This window comes from Talpa occidentalis, unplaced genomic scaffold, assembly GCF_014898055.3.
Source record: "Talpa occidentalis isolate TD23 unplaced genomic scaffold, MPIMG_talOcc4v2.1 talOcc4.12, whole genome shotgun sequence".
Lineage (NCBI taxonomy): Eukaryota > Metazoa > Chordata > Mammalia > Eulipotyphla > Talpidae > Talpa > Talpa occidentalis.
This window is the reverse complement of record NW_023601212.1, coordinates 93194721-93219518: the sequence shown is the minus strand read 5'-3', so window position 1 is coordinate 93219518 and position 24798 is coordinate 93194721. Positions and strand designations below refer to the sequence as shown.

Below are 24798 nucleotides of genomic sequence, written 5' to 3'. Positions count from 1 at the left end.
GAGGGTGTCTGGCATGGGAAGCAAAGGCAGGGACCACCCCACAATGCTTTCCTCATGGGATTGCACTGGAGATGAGACATCCTGGAACACAGGACCGAATCCAGAGCTGGACATTGTTACCAGTACCCCAGAGATGGGTCTCTGGCTGTGCTTATGATATCTACAAATCCTGAAGTTACTATATTTAGAAAAAACATAGTCTGGCCTTTCTTGTGGCCAGTTTATTCTGCTTCCTTCTCTCTTATATTTCCATATCTCTGTACCTTTGTATTGCTATGGAAATGCAGATAGAGGAAGCACAGATGCCTTTGTGGAAGTCTCTCATTATAGGAGTCCTGAAGGCAGTTGACTTCATGTTGAACTCGTTGCCTCCTTGAAATTGGCTGGGTTCGGATCCATCTGCAGCTGAGCCATCCTCTCCTGGCTCCCTTCCCTGCTACAAGGCTTTTTGAAGAGAACCTTAGTGTTTATCAGCCTTCTCTGATGCTCTGAATCACTGCCGTGGACTAAGACAACAGTATCCGTCTCACATCCACTTCTGCTTGAATCAGTACAGCTACACCCCCGCCTGAAGTCTCAAGTTGGAGACTTCCTCCATAGTTGGAGACTTTCTCCCCAACTTCTCCATCCCAAGGCCAAGGCCAAGTCATCGGCCTCTGACCAACCTCATAGCCCCTTCAATCCCTGCCCGCTCCAGGAAGCATCAGAAAGTGGCTCCGACATCTGGACAGGTCCACAACCTGGAGGATAGTGATGGAATAGAAACCAAGGCAGAGCTGTCAGCCCCAGACTCACCCCCTTCCTCCTCCCATCTGAAATAAAACAGACCTACCAGGTCCACATTGAGAGTGTGGAACCCCAATTCCGGTCTTGGTCCATTGTCCACCCCCCCCTCATTTAATGGGAAAGCAGAGGATGAGAAAGGGAGGCTATTTGGAGGTGCTGCCCAGTGTTCCCAGGGTAAAGGGACAAGCAGAATCCCACATCCATGTTTTTGTTCCCTCTCAGAGGAAAATGGAAATTGTACCCCCAAGAGCTGCCGCCTGTCTCCTGTGTCCTTTCCTCCTCCAGAGACGGATCCTCCCTGGTGCAATTTAATTGTGTTCATCAGTCAACATTACTTGGCAAACCCAGCCAGGGGCACAAACATTGCCACCCCTTTCTCAACATAATTGCACTGTTTGGGAGGCTGGAACGTGGTTTAAGGCCAAGCAGTTTTTGATTACAGAGTCAATCTTTGTTTAAAAGTTTGCCGCCCTGGGGAAGTTTCTAACAAGTTACTTTAAACAATGTATTCTCTGGGCACCTACAGCTAAATAGTCCCATTAATCCAAATTGCTTTGCAGAGATGCGGTGGAGTCACTCAGCAGCCAGGGCAGTGTCCAAGACGGGCTTCATTGAGAGTGATGGCGGCCATGCTGAATGGTGCTGCTTTGTCATGAGCTCAGCTCCCACGAAATGCCCTCACTCCCAGAAGTCCCCACGTCTATTCATCAAGCCCCAAGTGTATACAGGGTGCTGAGTTAAGTGTTGCTCATGGTCTCATTTAATCTCAGCCACCTGGTGAGAGAGGACCTGCATTGTCCCCACATGAGAGAGAAAAGACATTAGAAGCTCACTCAAAGTCACTCACCTACTAAGAAGTGAGCTCAGCCTTAAATGCACCCCTGTCCTTAACCAGAAGTCAGCACTTCCCAAATATGAGGCATGGACCACCTGTGGTAAGAGGCCATGAAACACTTTGCAGGCAAACTTACAAAAATGTCTGCATTTATTTTAACACATAAAAAGGAAAGCATATCCCCGATTTCTGGTCAATTTCCTTAAAAGATTACATGTATGAATAAGAAAATTTTGACAAAGCAATAATACAAAGGGTGAGTGGCTCTTCAAGCATTCAACAAATGTGGAGCACCCACATGTGCCAAGTACTTCCCTGGCTGCTGGGGTACATCAGGGGAGAAAGCATAGTACTGTTATGGCACCCAGCGTGATAAGTGAAAAGGACAATAGACACGCAAATGGGTTATGGGTCAAATGGAAAAATAATCACAGAAGGAAGAGGGTGGCCAGGACAATATTTTGATAATGTGAGTACAGTAGCACATTGTGAGGAAGTATATGAATAACCAGAAATAGGGAAGCATTAGAATAGAAGGGGTTGGCTAACTTTTTAGAATGGGCCAGATAGTGAATGTTTAAGGTTTTGTGAGCAGTATGTGGGCAACATAATGATGCATTCTACCCTGGTACCAGTAGGCAGCTGTGAACAATAAGTACATGAAAGGCCATGGCTGTGTCCCAATCAAACTTCATTTGCAAAAACAAGTGGTGGGCCGTAGTTTGCATACCTCTGCACTAGATCATTCTGCCAGATCTCCCACATTTCAGATATTGGCCTGGCCCAAAAGCCACATGTCTTAACTGTTGCAAATTTAGTCACCCACCTATCTTCCTATGATTGTCTTCTCCTACATTTTCTCAGATGTCTCTGTAACCCAGGTTCCAGCTTGTGATCAAGTCCAATGTTCTAGGTTTCAGGACCCTGGACAGAGAAATGGTGTGCTTGATTGCCAAGGCCTTCTGGTCAACCTCCCCTGACCCTACCCAGACTTCCAGCCCAGGTTCTAGCAATGAAACAACAGTCTCCATTAACTTTATTTTTTCCTGACCAGGTGTATCAATCCTGAATTTGAGCTGGAAAATTCACATGAAATACAACTCATCCATCAGTGTTCCCTGACCAGGGCCAGCCAAGAGGAGACAGACAGTCTCATAGAGAGTTTATTCACAGATATCCTCATGACTTTAGGCCTTTCCAGCCCCCCATAATATGTGTCAGCCAGAGTTGACTGTGTGTTCTTGCTACCCAGCCTTCTCTGCATAAAACCATCAGAAATACCTGGTGCTCATTAGCACTGCAATTCACCCTGCACCAGCTTCTTCAATCTGAATCAAAAAGGTTAATGATGTTGAATCCCAAGACCCATTGATTTCAGCACTTACCCCAGCTTCCTGCTCCCCCCTGAAAGCACAAGACTCGTTTATCTTTCCTTGGCTGACCAGGCAAGTTGCTGACTAATGCCTTAATGCCGGCTAATTCTCACAGATTTCCCAGAGTGACTGGACACGTGTTCCTGTTGTGCTTTCTGCAAATCTGGTTGATCTTGTGTGTCTGGCTCCCCACCGTCTTTCTGCCTAGATGTGTCTGGGCTCTTCTGTGATCTGTCTCATGAATCTGCCTCAGGTAGCATTGTTGACTTGGGAAGAAGGAGTAAAATTTTTCACCAAGGTCATGACCATAAAATACATTCTAATTCTATCAAAATATCAGCTTCAGGACCTCACTATTGATTGATCAGTAGATTGATTCATGCAATTAATCAGCCACGTATTGGAAGCCTACCATGTGAGACATTGATGAAGATCTGGAGTTACTGCCACCAATAGGATAGTTCCATCTCTGCTCTCACAGGTCAGGCCATTAAATAACTACATCTTCATGACTTTGTTAGGAAGAAGCTTATATACCTATAATACAGGAGAGCCACTGAAATATGACCTCTTCTTGTCCATGGAATCAGAGACAGTGTCCCTGGAGAAGCTGCCTTTGTGCTGAGAGTTGAAAGAAGAGGAAGAATTATCTGGGTAGGAAGATGGAGATGAGTGTTCCAAAGGGGCCTGCATGTGCAAAGGCCCTGTGGCATGATGGAACAAGGTCCATGCAGCAAGTCAGGAGAGGCTTATGTGGGAGAGGTAGTGAGGGCATAAGCCGGATTATGAAGTAGGAGCCGTAAGCAGTTCTAGAGGGCCTGGGACCCTGAGAACCTATTAAAGAGCCTGAGTTTATCTGAAAAGCAACAGGTTACCTTTGAAAAGTTTTTTTTAGGGGGTAAGTGCCATGATGAGATTGAAGGAAAGAAACAGTAGAGAACTGTACCAGGCTGCTGGGGGAGGGGAAATAAAATAGCTAATATTTTCTGCTAGTGGATATATATGTGCATTATAGTGCAGGTAATTACATTCCACCAGGCTCGGTCCCCCCTGTTGTTTTGTTGCTGTTATTTTCTCTCTGTTGGGCCTTTCTGCAGAACACAGTGTTCTTAGTTTCCATGCCCCTGGGTTTTCTGGGGAGATATTGTAAGCTGGAGATGGACTCAGAAACTCTGTTCTGTTAGGCAGGAATTGTCCAGTGCTCAGGAGAAGTGTAGTAAAGGGGTCACGAAGTGTGCATTTGGGGTGTCAGCAGAGTCTGGGTCCAGCTGTCCCATTTACTGTCCACAGAACCTCAGGCAAGTTGTTCATCCTCTTTGTGCTTGGCTTCCTTATCTGTGAAATGGGAACCATCACAGTTACATACCTCAACCTTTGCTGTAAGGTCTAGGCTGTGAAATGCACAGTGCCCTACATGGCACAGAGAAAGTCAACAAATGGTGACAATAACAGTGGCCCAGGGGGACACATCCACTAGGCTGACATCTGCTTTGCTTAGTCTGTGTCTCTGGTACCTGGTATAGTGTGTGACACACAGTAGGAACTTGTTAAGTCTTTACTGAAGGAGCAAAGAAATGGCCATCCCATATGACACCACAGTGGCCGCCGTGCCCACTGTCACTTGTTCCTAAGCAGCAGAAGTCTCCCTGACACTTGAGTGCACGTTTTTCACTTCCACAATTATTCAGTGCATCTCTGGACTTATTCCTGGATTGAGGACCAGTGAAAAGGTTTTGTCATCACTTGTTTCCTTCAGCTAGAGGCATTTTCTGATTTCTCCATCATGAAAATGGAAAACATTCCAAAAAGACAGAGAGCCCATCTCAGAAGAACAGTGAGCTGCCATGGGTTCTCATACGTCCTAAAGATGGCTCAGCCACTGATCCATTTACGGGAACGTGCCCACACAGATGCAGGAGGTCAGCCCTGTCTGGGAGCCCAGGAAGCCAAGGGGTGTCAGTGAACCACGCCTCTCCATTCCACTGCCATGCAGCCTGGGAGAATCTGAGTCCCAGGTGGTCCCTTGGTGCCATGTGGCATGCATCTAGTCTCCCGCTGGGGACTGGGAGGCAGAACCACAGCTGTGCACATTCATTCCAGTTTCCATCCGACCATTATCCTCGGAGCTCCATGGTGAAGCCCTTGAACTCTGAGGTCAGGTGACCTGTGTGCAAATTCCATTACGTGTGGAAGTGTGATCCCACACAAGTTATTTAACCTCTCTGTACATCCTCATCTTCCAAATGGCTGATAATAACAGTACACCCCTCATGAGGTTGTTGGAGGGGGTTATGGGCATCCATATCTATTACATGCCTGGAACACGACTTATGTCCTCAGTAGTTAACATCACCATCATTGTCTTGTTATTCAACATATTTCTGAAGGTTTGAGAAGCTCAATTTCACAGTGGAGCTGACGCAGCCTGCCTCCTATGGTGGTTGTGGGGATTAAGTAGATGTTGCATATAAAATATTTATGATATCCCAGATGTTACACGGACCTTGTGTCAGTTTGAAGTTATTTTTTTATTGTGATCAAATATGTAAAACATGAAATTCACCATTCGTGACACTAGTGCATTCACAATATTGTGCCACCACCAGTGCTGCCTAGTCCCAGACTAGACATCACCCCAAAAGCAAAGCCTGGACTCATTAAGCTCTCATTTCCCCCTCTCTCCAAGCAACTGGCATTCAGCAATCTGCTTTCTGTCTCTGGATTTACTTATTCTGGATGTTTCATAGAAATGGAAACCTGCAATATGTGGTCCTTTGTGTCTTACTGCTTTTGCATAATGTTTGCATTATGCTATTTACCATGTCTCAGCCTGTATCAGTGTTTCACCTTTTCATGGCTAAGTAATATTCCATGTGTGGATAACACCATTTTTGGTTGTCCTTTCATCCACTGATGGACCTTTGAGTCCTTGTCTCTCTTCACCTATTCTAAACAATGCTGCTATGAATATGCTCCAGGTTTTTGGCTGAATACCTATTTTCAGTTCTTCTGAGCATTATGGTAAGTTGTTAATGCACATGGCTCAGCTACCTAAGAGAGAAAGGGAAGAAATACTAAGAAGATAAAGTAGGAAAAGAGATGGACTCTAGCTCTGTAGATACCACTCTAGGGGGGTTGGCAAGGGAGTCAACCACAGAGAGGGTGGCCTCTGCTTTGTTCTCCACCTTTTAGGGCCTGTTAATATCCCAAGGGCCACAGCTTCCCCTGGGCAAATCCCTGGTGACTGTAGGCTGAGTTTTGTGTGCCTGGGAATCCAGCCATCCTTGTCTTCCCTCAGAGGCATGTAAGTGACAAGAGTAATCAGATGAACCAAACAATTCTGATGTGCCAGGCACGGGGGGTGAGCCTCTCACACACACGAGCTCATCCAGGTTTTGCCTGATTCAGCCAAGGACACTGGCAGGGGGAGGGGAAATAACTTGCAAGCTCACACAGCAAGGAAGCAGCTGAGGTGGACTTCAGTCCAGGCCACCCAAAACAGATCATCTGCTGTCACTCATTTGGGCTCATCTCAGCCGGACCCGCCCTTGATCTGCCTCAGCATGACAGGGATTCTATATGGCTTTATAAATCCCATTTCAGGGACCTGGCAGGGCCTCAGGGATTTCATTCAACATTTGCCCCTGTGTGTACGGAGCAGCCATATGGACCAGACATTGTGCTTGCCAAGCCTTTCACAACTGGGGTTCCTCATTGGAACCCCAAAACACTGTGCAGAGTGAATATTTCCTTGATTCTTATGAGGGATGGCATAACTTACACCACTCTTTTTGTTTGCTGTAAAGAAAGGTTTGTTTTTCTCGTTTTATTTTAAAAAGGAGAAGAGAGAAATAGAGTTCCTTTGCTCCTTAGGGGCTTTGAAATGTACAAACTTCTTGACTTCCCAATACTGCCATAGGATAGCCCGCTATCCTTAGGTCTTTTCCTTCCTTCTTTCTTTTTTATTAAGGAATTATTAGTTTGCAAAACTGTATAGGTTCCAAGGTGACATTTTTCCCACCACGTCCCTTGACCACGCCCATTCCAGCCTCCGGCCTGCCTTTCCCTGGTAACCACCTTTCTGTTGTCAGAGTCTAAAGGGAGGGAGGAAAGGAAGGAAACCAACGGAGCTGCAAAGAAGAGAGGAATTAAATACTTATTAAGTGTTTACTGTATACCAAGCACCCATGCCAAGCGCTTCACCTAAATGCATCATCCTTTTATCCTCAAAACAGCTCAGGAAACACAGGCGTCACACTCCCTGTTGTGTAGAAGGCAGGAGTGCCGCTCCGAGAAATCTCACCCTCCCAAGGACAGGCGGTCAGTGAGGGCGGCGCTCAGCCGGCTCTGCTGGAGAGGGTTGGTCAGATGTGACTCTGCCCTCCTCCGCCACCGGTGCCTCCCCTGCAAAAAACCAAAAAAACAATTGGCATCTGAATTGATTATCTTCTTTAATGATTTTTGAACTTTTATTTTTAATCTACTAAATCTTTTTTTTCCCTCTATTGAGACTTCACCCTGGACACCCTTGTGAAAACGGGTGACAGTGACTCCTCTGAAAAAAGCCCGGAGGGTCATCCAGAGCCCCCACTGGCCTAGGGAGCCTCAGGCTGCCCCAGCTTGAGACCATCTGATCTGTACAGGCTCTGTGTCCTTTTAGAACATTTCAGGTAGTTTCTGTCTCTAAGGACTGCCAAATTGCTACCTTGGAGCCTGTGTTCTCTGTTTAAACAGTCTGATTTCTTCTTTAATTTCTCATCAGTCCTCTGAATAAACAAACAGCCTTGGACATCTGTGGGTAAAGAATATCCTGGGTGCAGCACATCCTGATCTTCCAGAATCTCCCTCTTAAGCCAAAAATCTCTGTCTGCTTGAGGCTCGCAGAGGTGACCAGTGTTTGTTTATCCCGGACCATGTGGCTTTGCTTGGGTGTTGTGCTGCGTATTGACCTTGTCCCATCAGACTGGCTGGTGACCCTGGCAGGCTGCCCAAGGTGATCCATGACAGTCAGCTGTCCTTCGGGCTCAGCCCCGCCCCAGGGCTGAAATCCGAACTGACCTGTCTCTGAGGTTCTTAGAGATCCTTATTTTATCCTACCCCAGCAGAAAATTGACCTTAATCCTAAAGAAGTGATAAGAGCAACAATGATAATAGCTCACAGGTTACCCAACCTGGATAGCTCTCTGTCGCTCTCCCCTGCCCACCACTCATTACCCCCCTTCTGGTACGAATTTCTGCATCCTCTGGGATTCTTCAGATGCAGCTGACAGTTAACACCCTCTTATTTCATGTAATCCTCACAGAAACCCAGTGAAGGGTTGGTATATTGTTATCACCCTCAGTTTTCAAGATGAGGAATTGAGCCTCCAATGCTAAAATGACCGGCCAAGGCCACACAACCAGTAAGGGGTGGACCCAGGATTCTGTTCTCTAGTTTGCACAATTTTAACCATATCAAATACTGACATGGTGTTGGTGTTGGAGGATTAGGAGCACTTGTGAAATTGGAATGGATCAGTTATTCCTGTAGGTCACTGTCATCATTTGAACAAACCCAGGGGCCTGTGGATGCTGAAGAAAATCTGTTCTCAGCCACATACATAGAGGGAAAGTCGAGCTCATCCATATAGTCCAGCTAGTTAGGGCTCATGGATACTCCAGGCTGTAGCCAGTGAGCATGCACTGAGTTGGCCCTGCCAGAGAGATACAGGGGTTTCTCTCCCTACTTCTCAGCCTTGTGTTCCTCCACAGGGGGCACTATTGAAAGATCTTTCTGGAAGGCAACACCTGTGGACTGAGCAGTTTCCACTCTGGGCCACTCTGAAGTGAGCACAGGGACACAAAGAGCACAGGGACGCAAAGGGGAGGGAACAGGAAGCTGCTAGAACCAGCCAAGCACAGTGACCTGCACTGGAAATACAGATGAGCCAGGCAGGGTTCCTGTTCATGGCTGCTCACCATCAGGGGACCTGGACATACAGTTTGTGTTAGTGCAAGGGACCCAGGCATGCACTGCCCAGCGTGGGGGCAACTGGCAGGGGCTTTCCTTGAAGCAGAGGCTACAGGGGCTTCTGTCTCGTGGCTTCCATTTACTGGGCACCTGCTGTGATGTGTGCCAGGCACAGTGTGAGCCATGCCCACGACACAAGGCAACTCAAAGACCTTTGTTATCCCTATTGTGTAGACTCAGCCTAGGGGTTGAGTCTCAGCGCCATCAATGCTACAGTCTGAGTTCTATCCCTGGCTGGGGGTCTCACCCACATGGCGCAGCAGACCTCTCCTGTCTCACCCGCTGCTCCCCTCAGCAGTGTATTTCAGTCAGTCTGCCTGTTCTGCTTCCCACTCTGTCCCTGGTGAATCCTCTCACACACTCCCACCGCACTTCTGACCTGTACCCCAGTTCTTCTATACAGAAAATAAGTAAAAATAAATATTCAAAAATTAAAAAAAAAAAAACTAGGGTTTTTTTCCAGCATGAAGAACGTGCTGAAAATTAAACAGCAAGCAAGTGGCAAAGATCAGAGAGAAACGTCTACAGACATCTCTCTGAAAACAGCTTTCATTGTAGTTTGGCTTTCCCACTTAAATCACATTTACATGTAAAATTCGATTTCTTGATGTCATTCAAAGCAGCCCTCCTCTTGTTGCCCCCGACCAAATCAAATAACCAGCCATAATCACCATCAGAGGGGAGCCAGAATTTGGTTAACCAAATGTTCTGTTCATTTAAGATGTCTCATGGTATGTGGGGACAATTAGATTTCAGAGAATTAAAATGCAGTCAGATAGACACCACCCCTCCCCCCACACACACATGAGGCTAAATGGTATTTTAGTTCTTTGTGATTCAAGCTGTATTGTCAGATCAGGCGTGGCCTCTGGGTGCTGATGCTTGTCAGTTACCTTTCCATTACAGCCGTCTGGAGGAAGGGCTGAGGTGTTAAGAGTTCCCATTGATGGACTGTCAGATAAGCTGCCTCCTAGAATGGCTTCTGTATGTTTAAAGTATGTGTCGTACAAATGTTCTGTGAAAGTGTTGAGTCCTGAGAATTGGCTTGCCAGTTCCTGCAATTGCATTGAACGCGTTTTAATTCTGCATTGTTTTTGTCAGTAACAGAAAGATAGACCCAATTAAAAGCAATCGGGTTGTACTATCCAGGTGGTTCCCTAGTGTGCTGTGTGGCTGTGTGGCGGGAGGAACTGTCCTCTGCTGTCCCCAGAAGGTCTCGTGTTTTCGTTTGCTTGGGCTTTCATCCCGTATCACAGGCGTCTCCTATTTATGGACATGCCTCCCCACTGTCCTGTGAGCCACCTGCGGACAGGACCACCTTCTCCACTGTTGCTCCAGGTGTCTGACCCCTGACCTGTCAAGAGGAGTGGGAAGTCACATTTCCCAGGAACAAACAGATCTTGAAAGTCTTGGATTTCTGGAAGAGCACAGAGCATGCAGAAGAATTCCAAGTAATCCCACAGGCTGAGTAGGCAGGGCCAGCGCAGCAGCCACCTTGTAACCTCAGGAGTCAGAGTTTGTCCTGCAGGTGCTGGAGAGACACTGAAGGATGCTCAGTGACATGATCACACGCGTTTACCAAGACTCTACCACTGCTTCCCGGCGCATGGATTAGAGCGAGCCTGGAGGCTGGGGGGCACTTTACCCAGTTCCCTCTTCCTCGGGTGCACAACTGTGGCAGTAATTATGTCCACAGGGTCCAGGAAGAAAAACAGTGTCTGGCTTTTTCCATTCATTTCCCCTGTAGCTTTGCAAACACAGGTCTCACTGTAAACCCTGGCAACATGGGAATCGGGATTTCCCTCCTCTTATCTCCACTGCCTTGCTCTTGCCTCTGCTTCAGAGGACCTTGAACTTGACCTTTCCTCTCATTGTTCTGACATTCTGGCCCCCTGAGAGATCTGCTAGCCGGCAGGCAGGCTCCTGTAAGGGCCAGAGTCAAGGACAGAGTGATGGCAGGGCCATCCCCCGCCCCAGAAGGAATTCAGCCCTGTGGAGAAACGGGTGCACATCCCCTCATGAGACGGCATGCAGGAGGAAGACAGGCGGCTGGACCGGGTTTCGGACAGGCTCAGCAGAAAGGCCCCCCACCCTGGGCTCCATTGTCACAACACTGTGCTCTTAAAAGGAAGTGGGGGCCTCGGACAGCGCCTGTGGTTTCCTGTTTCCTGACTGTCTTTCTAAAGAAATAGACACAATCTCGAAACTTGCTCCCCACGAGGAAGTGAGAACTGGAAAGACTCCAGACGCTGCACCCCGAGGACCACGGTCAGAATCTTGCAGGACTTGGCAGGTCGTGAAACCTCTCCGGTCCCCCTTTAGTCCCGCGTGGCCTGGCGCAGCCTTCCCGGGTTCCTGGAGAGGAGGGGACAGGGGCACTTACTGCGGGTGACGCTGGGGGGGATTTCTCTGCAGTCGTTGTTCTCAGGCATCTCCCTGTGCCTGGGGGCTCGTGCCCCCACATCTCACCCCTACACCAGGCACAGCCCTGGCAGGGGCACTGAGAGGGACAGAGGCAAGTTAGAGAAGCAACAGCTGACACTCTGTCTTTGGGGGCCCGGGCCTCCCGTGGGGCAGGCTGTGCTGGGCATCCCCCTCAGCATGTGCACAACCTGTTGGTGAATATTTGCTGGGCACGCATCAGGCCTGGAGGACCAAACGAGGCCCAATGCTTGTTTGTCTCACGGCAACCCAGACTTCTGAACCAATTGTCCAAAGCATCCGGATGGAAAATTTTGGTGCTGTGATCAAATGACGGGGACGAGCCAAGCCCTTGGCCCAGGAGAGGATAGTTTGCACACACCCCAGCCCCTGCCAGCTTTGTAAAGGCTCTTTAGGCCCCCCTGGCAGGTGCTCCCCACCAGTGCCTGCCAGCCTGCCTGGAAATCCAGCAGCCCCCCTACCCAGGACATCCCTCTCCATCACCTTGGTAATTTCTGTCTCCCTCCCTGCATCCCTGCACCCCAGCTGAGGGGGTTCCCAAACAGGGGTGCGGAGTCCCAGCCCTGCCTGCAACTCAGAATACCCTCAGCCCATATCGCATCTTTCTGAAAACCAAGAAGGGCCGAAAGAGCACTTTGCATGAGCAAGTCCTCGTCCAGGAGTCGAACCGCCAGAAAGCTACCATAGCCTCATGCGGGCAGATAAGGCGCCAGGGCACTGCAGGGGCAGAAAGGGAGCAACCTGACACCCGCTGCTTGGGAGCTGGCTTGCCTGCTGCCTGGGGCTCAGGCAGAGATTCAGGGGTGGGTTACCTTGGTGTGCTCGTTAGACAGAACAGCGGGGTGCGTCACTTCAGAAAGCCACATGCGTGAGCGCTCCGGTTTATGTGATGAAAGGCAGATATAAATACAGCAGCGGTCCGGAAGTTCCCGCGCCTCCGCGAGCGCCGGGGCAACCCGAGGCAGCGTGTGGCGGGCTCTGGCCAGGAGACTCCAGGACCCCGGCAGCTGCCTCCATCCTCTGTGCTGGACCCCATCGCCCCCCAGCGCTGCTCCCGAGCCCTCGCGCGTCTGTGAGAGCAGCGACAATGGACGAATCTCTGGTCACAACCTCAGGAGATTTTTTAAGCGTGATATGAAACCACTACCATCCATGGAGGGCCTGGAAAGATCTTAGAATATTGGCAGGTGGCATTTTTAATAACGAATGTCATATGTCCTTGGGCAGCTTCTAGGAGCAAGGAAGGCAAACAGAATGTATACTGATGGGAGAAGAGACGGTGGTACTAGAAGACACTTACGAGCTAAGAAATATCTGGAGGATATGGAGAGAGAAATCACTGCACCTTCCAAGATGATTCTGAACAACCACACAAACTATTCTTTAATGCCCAGAAATGTATGGCTTCTTCTACTTAATCCATTTCTTCTATACAACATGAAGAAAACAAGTGCAAAGGATAGACTAAGGTCATGGACTACAGGTGCTTTGCTGGTTTCTAAATTCCTGCTATGAGTGAGACCATCCAGGGTTTTTCGTCTTCTTTCTGGCTTATTTCGCTGAGCATGATCCCTTCCAGCGCCATCCATGTTGCTGCAAATGGCATGTGTTTGTCTTTTTTGATGGCTGAGTAATATTCCATGGTGTATGTGGACCACATCTTCTTGATCCAGTCATCTATTTTGGGGCATTTGGGTTGTTTCCCTATCTTAGCTATTGTGAATGTTGCTGCTGTAAACAGGGGTGCAGGTGCCCTTTTGAATTAATGGTTCTGTGTCCTTTGGGTAAATACCTAGGACTGGAATTGCTGGATCCTATGGAAGCTCTATGTTTGGTGGGTCCAGAAATCTCCGCACAGCTCTCCATGGTGGCTGGACCAGTTTGCACTCCCACCGGCAGTGCGGGAGAGTTCCTTTTTCTCCACAACCTCGCCAACATTTGTTGTTGCTAGTTTTTTGACATGTGCCATTCTCACTGGTGTGAGATGGTATCTCATGGTGGTTTTGATTTGCATTTCCCTGATGACAAGTGATGTTGAACATTTTTTCATGTGCCTGTTGGCCATTTGCATTTCCTCTTTGGAGGGGTTCCTTTTTAGCTCTTCTGCCCATTTTGTGACTGGGTTATTTACTTTGTTTTTTTGAGTCTCTTCAGCTCGCTAAGAGCATTCATTATTCTATGAGGACATCAGAAGTCTGCACACTTAAACCTCTAGAAACTTCTAAATATGATTTTACACATGATCATCACCAAAGAAATCTTTCAGGATCAGTACAATCCTGATTACTTTCTGAACTGTGTAGGTTTTTTTCTGATTCATCAATGAAAAATACTTGTTTTAGAATTGAAAAATCCCCATACTTTGCCCCCTCTTGTCACCGATGAAGACATGGCGGTGCCGCTGAAAGCCATCTTCCCTCAGCGCCCACGGGCCCTAGGAGGAGACAGTGATGATCACTGAGGAAGGGAAGGGCAGCCGTAGTCTCTTCTGACTTGCTGGAGAAGCAGCTGTCAGTAGTTCTCCTGAAGCCGCCTAATAAAGGTTAAAGGCTCCATTTAACTAAGCCCTTGGCGGGGCCTCCAGGATGGCCTAGGGGTTAGTCTCAGCGCTCTCACTGCTGCGGCCTGAGTTCAAGCCCCGGCCAGGGAGCTACCCGCAAGGGGCGTGGGAGTTAGCCCCCCGTAAGGGGGCAGGGAGCTAGAGCGCATGTGGTGCAGCAGAAGGTCTCTTCTCTGTGCCTGCTGCTCCACTATGCTCTCTGCTTCAGGCCCCGCCCCGCCTCCCTCGCCCCGCCCCGCCCCGCCTCCCTCGCCCCGCCTCCCTCGCCCCGCCTCCCTCGCCCCGCCTCCCTCGCCCCGCCTCCCTCGCCCCGCCTCCCCCGCCCCGCCTCCCCCGCCCCGCCTCCCCCGCCCCGCCCCCCGCCCCGCCTCCCTCGCCCCGCCCCCCTCGCCCCGCCCCGCCTCCCTCGCCCCGCCCCGCCTCCCTCGCCCCGCCCCGCCTCCCTCGCCCCGCCCTTCCACAAGTCTTCCTAATATAAATCTGACACCTAGATACTCCCGAGTGCCTAAACCAAATAATGAGAGAATCAATCGTGATTAAGAACTACCATGCCACTTAAACACACCCCCGTAGTACCTTTAAGAGTTTTTAATTTTGGCATTTAGATGTATATTATAAATCAACTACACCATTTGTTCTTTCCCTCAATAAATACAGCAGCCTCCTCTCTTTAGGGTTGTCGTGAGGAACAAGTAGGTTAATACATGCAGGCTGCTGGAAATAGGCTGGCCCACGTGGCAGGCGCTCAGTCTTAGGTGCTGTTAGCCTCTGTGTTCTTTCCTTCCCTGTCTCGCTGGCACCCAAGTTTTGGTGGTGGTGATCCTATCAGCATGGGAAGGGCCTCCTCCAGCAGCCAGGCTCTGCTCTCTGGCTCCCCAGGGAAGGATGGGGTGTGGCTTTTCTCCGGCGGTCCCCCCTCCCTTGGTGTGATCCCAGGGCCCAGGTCACTACTCATTTCTGTTTGCCCAGGACCCTCATGACTGTAATGCCAGAGGGTCTCTATCACGAGCAAAGTGGACTAGCTCTCTCAGCCCCTCTGTATGTGGCTTCGTGCTGTGGAGGCAGATGGTCCCTGTTGCTTGTCACTTGTCCATCCGACAGGACACTCAGCCTTAAAAAGGAAGGGAAATAGTCGCATCCGATCCCCGGCTGCTCCCCGGACCGGAGGATCCCACATGGCGTCAGACCTCTCCTGCCGCCCGCTGCTCCCCTCAGCTGTAAAACCCTCCCGCACTTCTGAAGTGCATGTATAAACAAAACAAACAAACAAACCAGCAAACAAATAAATAAAAGGGAATTCTGACGTTGGCTACTACGTGGGTGAACCTTGAGCACATGATGCTCCGTGAAAGAGGCCAGGCACTGAAAAGGAAATGTTGTGTGATTCCATTTTTAGGGGGCCCCCAGATGGTCCACATCACAGAAGCAGGAAGTGGAGAGGTGCTTGCCAGGAGCTGGGGCAGGAAGAAGAGGGGCGTTGTTGTCACAGGTCTCAGAGTTTCCATTTGGCAGGATGAAGTTTTGGAGATAGAGGAGGCCATGGGGGTGCAACACGCTGAATGTCATCACCACGATGAGCCACACACTTAGAGCTGGTTACGTTGGCGACGTGGATGTCATGTGTATGTTACCAGGATTCAAAAACTGGGGGAAACGTTATATCAGCTCTCATGAATAGTGTTGCTTAGAGTGAAGCTAAAGCGGTGTTTTTTTTTTTTTTTTTTTTAATTTGGAGCATTTATTTAGATTTTTTTTTCTTATTTTTTTAAATTTTATTTAATTTTATATATTTTTTACATCATTTTTCATTTTTGCACAATGTATGCATTTTCATCTTGGTTATATTCCCCATACAATTCCCACCCCACTTATTTTGACCCTAATCCCTCCTATCCTCTCCCCCCCGTAGTGTGTCTCTGGTTTATAGTTGCTTGTTGGGTGTTTATATTTTTTTAAAGATTATTTGTACAAGAACTGGAGTACAGTCAGAGGCACAGGGGGGTGAGAGAATTCACCAGAGACAGAGTGGGGAGCAGAACAGGCAGATGGACTGAAGACACTGCTGAGGGGAGCAGAGGGTGAGACAGGAGAGGTCTGCCGCACCATGTGGGTTTCTCCCTGGCCAGTCGGGAATTGAACCCACATGCAGAGGCTGTGGACAGCTTCACAGCATGGTGCTCAACCTGCTACACCACCAGGGAGGTCCTAAAGTGGTGTTTAAATTGACATAAATATGAAATAACTACAGATGAGAACCTCTTGGAACAAGTGGCAGGGTGCAGGGGGGCGTTTACTGGCACAACATGAGCTCTGACTGAAGGTGTGGCAACCGCCAGCACCCTCAGCCGCCACAGTCCCCCATCCATGCCCCTCGTGTGCCTTTCTGCTCTCCCCGTGCCTGTGCACTGCACCCACAGGGCCTCAATCTAGTGCCCCCTGGGGTCTGCCCCCACCTGGTGACCTCTGGGGGACTGGGATCCAGAGTCCATAAAACCTGCTCTTGTGCCTTCATTCTTCAGGCTGCACCATTAGTCTTGAGGGCGCTGGCAGATGCTTCTCAGCACGCTGGAAAGGGGTTTTGGGCCACAGTATGGTGGGCCAGGGGGACCCAGAGAAATTGGCTGTGCCCTGGGCTCCTTCCTGGTGGGGGCTGTATGGGGGCTGAGCGCCCAGAAACATGGGTACCTGAGAGCTGAACCGCTCCCTCCTTCTCTGCTTTCCCATGCCCCTTGTGTATAGTAGACACGAACAGGACGATGGGGTGTTAGTCCCCTTGGGGGCCTGTGGACATGTCCCTTCTGGAGGACATTTCGCAAACCATGTCCTGCAGAACATTCCGTGGGGGTTATGCATGGAATGTCGGGTCTTCATGCTGCTGTTACCAGTTCAAAATGTCTTAAGCTTCTGGTGTTCAAGATGGCAATAATAATGCGATTAAATAACAGCTAACATTTATCAAGGGCTTATTAGATCCGGGTGCTACTGCACAAATCATATGTGTATTACTTTATTGAATACTCCCCATACCTGAGGCTTATTGAGATGAAAGTAGCACGCCCGAAGCCCAGACCTTCAGGAAGAGACCATGGGGAGAAGATGAAGCGGGAAAGAAGAGCATTAACTGCTGATCTCCACGCTTGACGTAAAGCAGCACTTCTTACACTTTAAAGGGCGCACACACGTCACCTGGGATTTGGGTTCAAAAGCAGATTTTAACTCAGTAGGTCTTAGGCAGAGCCTGAAACCTGGCATTTTAATATCAGTGGACTGATGGTTTGGTCTGAAGACCAGATTCTGAAAACGGGAGGTTGTGGACACCTTATCTTTGCTCCCACCCTGGAGCAGAGTTGGTTCATTCCTCATGCATTCATCCGATCTTTGCAGAATCAGCCTCGTGGTACGAGCATGAGCTTTGACATTTGGAACCAAGTTCCAATCCTGGCTCTTTACTAAATGGACAACTCCTCAGGCGTCTCAGCTGCCCATCTGTAAAATGGGGTTGAAAACTGCACTGTATAGTGTCTTTGTGAATGGTCAATGTGACACAATGTGGGGCAAGTCTGCCTCAGGGCTGAGGGCCTGCTGGACATTCCGTAAGTGGCCGTGATCTGGGAGCTGGTTTTATTACCCACTTATTCATCCATTTCAAGCAGGAGGCCCCTGTGGTTGCAGTAAGTTTAATCTTTACTTGTTTACGTACTTGTTTCGACAAAGGAGCGCCAAAGGCAGCAGCAATGGGCCCAGAGCTGCCGCCAGGGGCCAGAGGGACTGGCATAGACAGACGTGTCTCCTTACAATCTCAGCACGAGGTGGAGGGAGATGGGTGAGGACACAGACACGGTGCTGAGCTGTGGAAGCCACTTGCAAATGACCCCACCAGGAAGGATGCGTGAGAGATGTGTGAGGGGGAAACAGAGCAAGAGAGACTGGAACTGGGGAAAATGTCAACAAATCTCAAGCTGTTGATTATCCAGAGAGAGCTAAATATCATGGAGGCAATTCTCCACAGGTGTCTGAAAGCAGCGATAGGGAAAGTTGCTCCCCAACCAAGTTCTGTCTCCCCTTGGAGGAGCTGGGGAGACAAGTTAGCCTTCAGCATAGGCTGTTCACGCAGAGGGGGAGCCCAGGGGGCTGGGGCCCCCAGGGGGAGGCGGAGTTTGGGGTCCCCTGGCCCCACCAGCCCAGCCAAGCACGTTGCACTCAGCTTTGAAAAGATTTACCCACAAGCTCCGAGCCGGGAAACGCAGCCCCCTCCCCGGCCACCCTCCCTCCCCCAAGATGTCATCTTTTGAGACGATTTCATGTGGAAGCATCGCTAAGTAAATTCGCTAAATGCCTATTCATCCCCGTCAGATGGGGGCTCGGTGAAGCGGTAAATGTGAAAATGGCCCCAACTCAGGGCCCTGAAAGACGCTTTCTGGGGTTGCCAAGTGGAGCTGCAGCCGCTAACCCTGGGAGGCCGGAGTCTTCTGGAGAGGGGCCCCGGAGCCCCGGCCCAGCCCCTCAGTCCTCCCACCAAGGCTGCCCAGAGGCCCCTGTTTATTATTCCTGCTGCCAGGGACCCATTCAGAGGCTGACTTGTCCCGCATTCATCAGGGACAATAATGAACTGTCGCAGAGTGGCGAGCAGGCTGGTAAATAGGCTGCGGAGGTGCGGGTGGGGTGGGCTCCTGCGGGGGTGCAGAGATGGCTTTCCTTTTTTTAGGGTCTGATTTGGTTTCCACCTCTCCCTGCCACTGACAGCAGCCCCATGCCCACAAGTGGAACTTGGTGTGAGGCCCCGGGGGCTGGACCTGGCATGTGGGGGGGTCCACACGGGAGACACACCCTCATACAGACAAGTGGGGTTAGCCTTTTGTCCGCACCCCCGGGGCTCACGTCTGTGCAAAGCGGCGGGTCTTAGCTTTCTGCCCGTGTGCCGGATTTACCTCACTGCAGACGCACGGGGCTTGTGGCGCCACTGCCGCTAGACCAGCTGCTTTAGGGCGGGAGTTTATTTCAGGAGTAGGTGGGTGTCCGGCGCGCTCATTCTCACTGCGGCATGTTCCTCACTGGCCTGTGCCTCCCCGCTGGAATGATGAGTTGGTCCGTGCAAGCCGATCAGTCACAGAACAGGAGTTTAGAAGGGTGAGACTATGAGGAGTTGCAGGGACATGAGGACCAGATGGTGGGGAGCAGGAGGAGCAAGGCAGTTTGCATTTCCTGGGCACCTACTCCATGCCCTTTACGTTCACCCAGTTACTCACCCAGTAGAGTGTGTGCTGGGCAGCGCTAAGTTCAGCAGCTAAGTGACTTACCCTCGGACACACAGCTTGGTCAGGAGTGGAGCTGGGATTTGTCTCCAGGTCTTTCTGTTTCTCAAGCCCCCGGCATCCCTTCCCAAGGTCTCCTGCCCCCCAGAGGTGTAGCCTTTCCTTTCCACTGCCTCCTTCCTTTCTCCCAGTTTGAAGCCCTGGTTAACTCTTTCCGTGTAAGTAAAAACCCCTGAGCAGAGAAGCCTGATGATGAAGGAGCTGTCACTTCAGCACCGTTTACCTGTTTTGGTTTATTCAGCGGAAGAGGCGACTGCATATCTGGCAGATGGAGACCCGTGTGACTGCCTTTTAAAATACTGTCACAGCTGTATGCACAAGCTGATTAGCTGTGACTACACAGCTAGTGCCGAGATTGATGGCGATAAATTTGGGATAACAATGCTGGGAACGATGTCATCCGTGTGTATCACACTTCATGTTTATTAAAGCGCTCTCCATCGGTAGCCCAGTGGCTATCGAGGCCCGGTATGCATGCATGCATGCATGCATTCATTCATTCATTCCTTCCTCAAAATTCATGTGAAGGAGTCAGTTCAGACTCATCTCACTTGAGTCATTCATTCATCCAACAAACATCACTGTAGCTCTATTCTGGACCAATGGTGAGCACAGCCATTGTGTTCTGTCCTTGTGGAGCTCACATCCTCATATAAGTAAAATTGGTTTTCAGATGGTGATAAAGTGGTGAAGTAGAGTGATCTGATAAAGGTGGAGTGGGGTGGTGGGTGCTACTGTAGGATGGTGGCCAGAAAATGCCTCCCTGAAGAGATGATATTTTAATGAACATCTGGATAACAAGAGTAGGTTAGTGACAGGAAGATAAAAGAATTTCACAGGCATAGCAAGTGCAAAGGCACTGAGGTTACTATGTGTTTCGTGCATTTGCTATGTGTTTGGCAATTGTCAAGGCCAGCACCGGGCACCGGAGACTCCACAACAAACAGGATACTACATTTGTCCAGAGAAGGTCACAGTATGATGGAGTGATCGGAGAACAGCACCCCAACTGTCCAGTGAGAGTGGCCAGTTGGGGGATATTCACCAGGAAAGAAGGCAGGAACCTGGTTTCCATGACAAACAAGGAAGTGGCCTCTGGAGGAACCTGACATTCCTCTCCATTTGTTTCCGCAGGACAAACGACCAGCTGGTGGCATTCCTCTCCCGATACCGAGAGATGAATTTCCTGAAGTCACATGGCCGGGACAATGCAAGGTAGGACATCTTCCCCCTCACCTTGTGCAAAATGAAAATGAAGGTCCGAGCCATTGGTGTGGGGTTCTGGGCTGGCAGACGCAGCCAGAGAGGTGCTGAGGACAGGCAGGTGAGGCACAGGCTGACCGCCACCCTTAACCAGCCCCTCCAGTCAGCCCAGATGCAGGTAATAGTCATGGTCTATCATGGCGTCTTAGTCCTTGACATCTTTTTTTCCCAAGCACTTTTGTTATCTGACATCAGCCCTTCCAGATGAGCTGGGCAGCCATTGTTCAGCCCCATTTTATGGGCGAGGAAACTGAGGCCCACAGTTTAAGTGATGTCCCTGTTGTCATCCATTGGGTCAGCCACAAAGATTTTAACAAATCTTCACTGAGGGCCAGGCATGTGCCAGGCACCCTTCTAGTAGCGAATGGGACAGAACCCTCATTCCCATGGAGTCTGCTTTTTAGTGGGAAAGCGTCATATGCCAACATGTAGTTAGCCCGAGGCCTGGGCCCTTCCTGTTGCATCACTTGCTGCCCAAAACTTTGGCAGAGATTTGAAGCACCCAGAAGCCTGATCTTGACCCATGGTGCCTCTGACTTTGAGAAGCAATGCCAGTCAGCATCCCCGCAGTTGGGCTTTGAGCTAAGTCCAGATCTCTGTGGCCAGAGATGGGCTACAAGGGATAGTCCTGAGTGTCCCCTGTAGGAGAGATCCCATGATGGGCTTCACCGTTCCTACCCGCAGCCGGGCTCACTCTGACTTCCTGGAGCCTTTTTCTGGTGTTGAACTCAGAGCATAACCTGGCAGCTCGCAGGATGATTTTAGCTTGTTAGCTTGTTTTGTTTGGCCTTCATGCTGGTTTGGTTTGTTTTGGTTAAATCAGATGCTTCATTTGAAAATTAATAGCCCTTTTAAAAAGAGTGATATTTTCCATAAAAACCCAGATTTCCAATTCATCTTAAAGGACCCACAGGTCCAATTACTGTGTGCCTGAATTCCTCACGACAGTCATCTGGATCTTGGAGCCCGTGTTCTCTGTGTCGCTGAAGTCCTCACCTGTCCCCTGTCCCTGCCTGGTCCCCTTTGGCATTGCAGGCGTAATCTTTGCTTTGGGGGTGTTCTGTTGGGCCCATTGCTGGTCTCCACAGCATGGCTGTGACTCTGTTTACCTACTTATCCACAACAGAGGGAGACACGAGCAAGCAGTGGGCTCCATTTCCTGAGCCTTCTAGAAGTAGCCCTAGAGTGATTCTCATCCCAGTGTCATGTCAATTCCTGCCTTTGAACTTTGATTTCATCTAGCTGACCAGCGACTGCTCCTGCACTGTCACCACCACATTCTTTATCTTGCAAGAGAGCTCCCCAGACTGGAAGGCGCTCTGTAAAGGGCATAGCGTAGCATAGTGTGTTCTGGTCACTAAGGGTAGTGAGACCTGAGAGGACGAAAGAGAAGAGTTCTAGCACCAGGTGTGGTTCCCACAAAGTGCCCCTTGCTCTGTCGGGTCCTCCTCTGCAGGACCCATTTCATCTTGAAAGCCAGTCACTGCAAAAATAAGAATTACCCTCCGCATTTGTCATAATAAAGGGGGTCTTTGAGAGCCTAAATGGCTATCCTGAGGTCACACAGCCAGTAAGTAGTAGAGTTTGAACCCAGGTTTCTGGTTCTAAATCCCTTGGGGGTACAGGGGAGCTGAACAAGATCCCATCGAGGCTTTGTCAAAACTGACCCAGATATTGGTGTCTCTGCCCTTAGGTGGCAAATGAAGACCTTCCTCTCCTCCAGGTAACAGTGTAGTGCAGGTGTTGTGCAAACAGAGCTGCACCTTGAGAAAGGAACCCGCCGTAAGTAGGTAGACTTGTGTCTGAAGTACATCTACTCTGCTATTGTTTCAGCCTTGGGCTCAACAGGATTTATTCTCTGCCCACTATTTCCAGGCACTGTGCTAGCACCTGGGTATAGCCTAGAGGTTAAGTTGTGGATTGTGAGGTTCTACTTCCTGAGTTGCTCTGCCATGGCCTAGCTGTGCTGCACTGTACAAATAACTTAACCTCTCTGAACTTCATCCCTTACTTATATAATGGAAAGGTGAATGTGGTTTTGGGGAGGATTAAATGAGATGCACCGTCTAAAGTATTTGCATGAAGTAAGTGCCCTGTGATGACGGTGGAGGTGACCGTGATGATGTCATTGCCATGATTGGCACAGGACTAAACACTGCTGGTAGAAGTCAGTGGATGGTGTGTGAGCCAGTTATACCTCTGGGTGTGACATCCTGTCTAGTTGATGTATGTCGGCAGTTAACAGGTGGTACCTTATTGGCAGGGCCAGGAGAAAGGCTCAGGCTAAGGCGATGTTGCCTGCACCTCCCTCTAGAACCCTAAGGGCCAGGGCTCTCTGGACAGAAGAGCTCACAGAGTTCCCACGTCCGTAAGTTAGTCCTCAGTGGGGAGTCTCGCACTTAGCTACACGAAGGGCAGTGGCTAGTGTTAATAGCACGATGAGTCAGTGTGCCTTCTCCTGCAACCCTCTGTCAGCTGCAGCCGCATCTGCAGCATGACCCAGCCTCACCACCCCAGCTTCCCCCTCACTTCCAGGTTCTAGAAATGGCAGAACCCAGCTTAAGGGTAAAGGAAGTTATTAGCTGATGCAGCTAAAGCACTGACACCCTACTTCACGTGTAGCTGAATCAAGCACTTCAAATGATATCATCAAGCCCCAATTGGGTTAGTTCTTTTTTTTTTTTTTTTTTTTGGAGGGGACTATGTAATTAGTCCTCACCTCAGAGGGTGGAAGTAAAATAAATACATCAAATAGCCAAGTAGTTCTATCAGGGACCTTGAACACTGCATTTGCTTCAGGTGCACAGCAGAGTGATTGATGTCTGCATCCGCTGCAAAATGATCACCACCAAAGTCGAGTTCAACATCCATCACCATGTACGGTTACAATTTTATTTTTATGATGAGAAATTCTAAGATGAATTCTCAGCAACTTTGAAATATGCAAGAGAGTGTTACTGCTAGACCCCGGCTGGGCATCGCATCCCCAGAACCTCCTTATTTTATAACTGGAAGTTTACACCTTTTGACCACAGTCACCTACTAACTTAACCTCTGTGGGTTCTATTTTCCTTTGTGTGGGTTTGATTTTCTGGCTTCCAGCATTGGCCCACAACTTACTAGCCTCAATTTGTAGATAAGGAAACAGATTCAGAGAGGTGAAGTAGCTTGTTGAAGCCACACCACAAGGCAGGACTGTACTCCCATCTGGGGGTCAGAGGGGGATCCCCAGAGCCCCCGTTCTAGCTCCAGGATGAGGAAGCCTCCCTGTGTCCGGCCCAGCTTCCCACCAACATGCTGGTTGCCTGGGAGTCAGCCTCTTCCCTTCTCTGGACTTCATTTTTTCCTTGGAAAAACAAGGGGTTTGAACAAGGTGGTCTCCAAAGCCCCTTCCAACTGGGGTGCTCCAGGAAGGCTCTGGAAGGACCAGCATTGGTAGAGAGGAGGCGACAGAGGCAGAGAGCTTACAAGATAAAGATGAGAAGGAACAGAGCGAGCAGCAAGATACAAAAGAGCCCACAGGGTGCCGGGGCTGTTAGTTGCATGTGGTTCCTAATAGCGGTGCTGACCTTCTGTCCCCAGCTCCAGCCCTTAGCAGCCAATTTGGACTTGCAGCTCCTGCTGCGAGAGACGGCATCAAGGCAAAATTTGTATTTTAATAGCTGCCAGATTGGTCCTGACTGCTCCTGTAATTAAATGAAGGGGTGTGTGGTGTTGACTTTCTCCTTGCTTTCCTCCAAAAATAAAGTAAGTAGGTAGCGTGAAAGACGTCAAGCCCAGTGATAGCTTTCCTGGAGGCACAGTTAGCAGAAGCAGGGGCCCTTGCATCTCCTCAGTCTGCATGAGGGACTGGGCAGTCATCCCCAGGAGCTCCTGATTCTGCTCAGGGAGCATCAGAGAAGTTTCCCGAATGTCTAAGAATGCTCACGTCTGAGTGCCTGGGGGCAGGACCTGTACAGATAGATGGAAAGGAAAAGGCATTGCACTCTGCCAGAACAGAGTTTTCATGGGCTTTGCCTGCCTGGGTTGACCTAAGTTCTCTACCTATGTCAAGGCCGCGAGGGCCCCGTGCCCAGCCCTGGGAAGCAGTGTGGTGTAGTGGTAAGAGAAGAAGCGCTGGGGTCCAACCGCCTGTGTTGAAAGACCAGCTCAGTCATTGATTTCATCATGTGCCTTTGACTTCCAGGCCTCTGTATCCTAAATGTCTGGAATCCAGA

At 49.7% G+C, this 24798-nt stretch overlaps 1 protein-coding gene across 1 annotated transcript in view; it reads left to right on the top strand.

Moving 5' to 3' along the window:
• The window catches only part of XYLT1 (xylosyltransferase 1), a 275010-nt gene that overhangs the window by 213729 nt on the left and 36483 nt on the right, over positions 1 to 24798 (top strand). The window contains exon 6 of the mRNA XM_037507547.2: positions 20453 to 20533. Coding sequence (XP_037363444.2) covers positions 20453 to 20533 — 81 coding nt within the window. The remainder of the gene's footprint in view (positions 1 to 20452; positions 20534 to 24798) is intronic.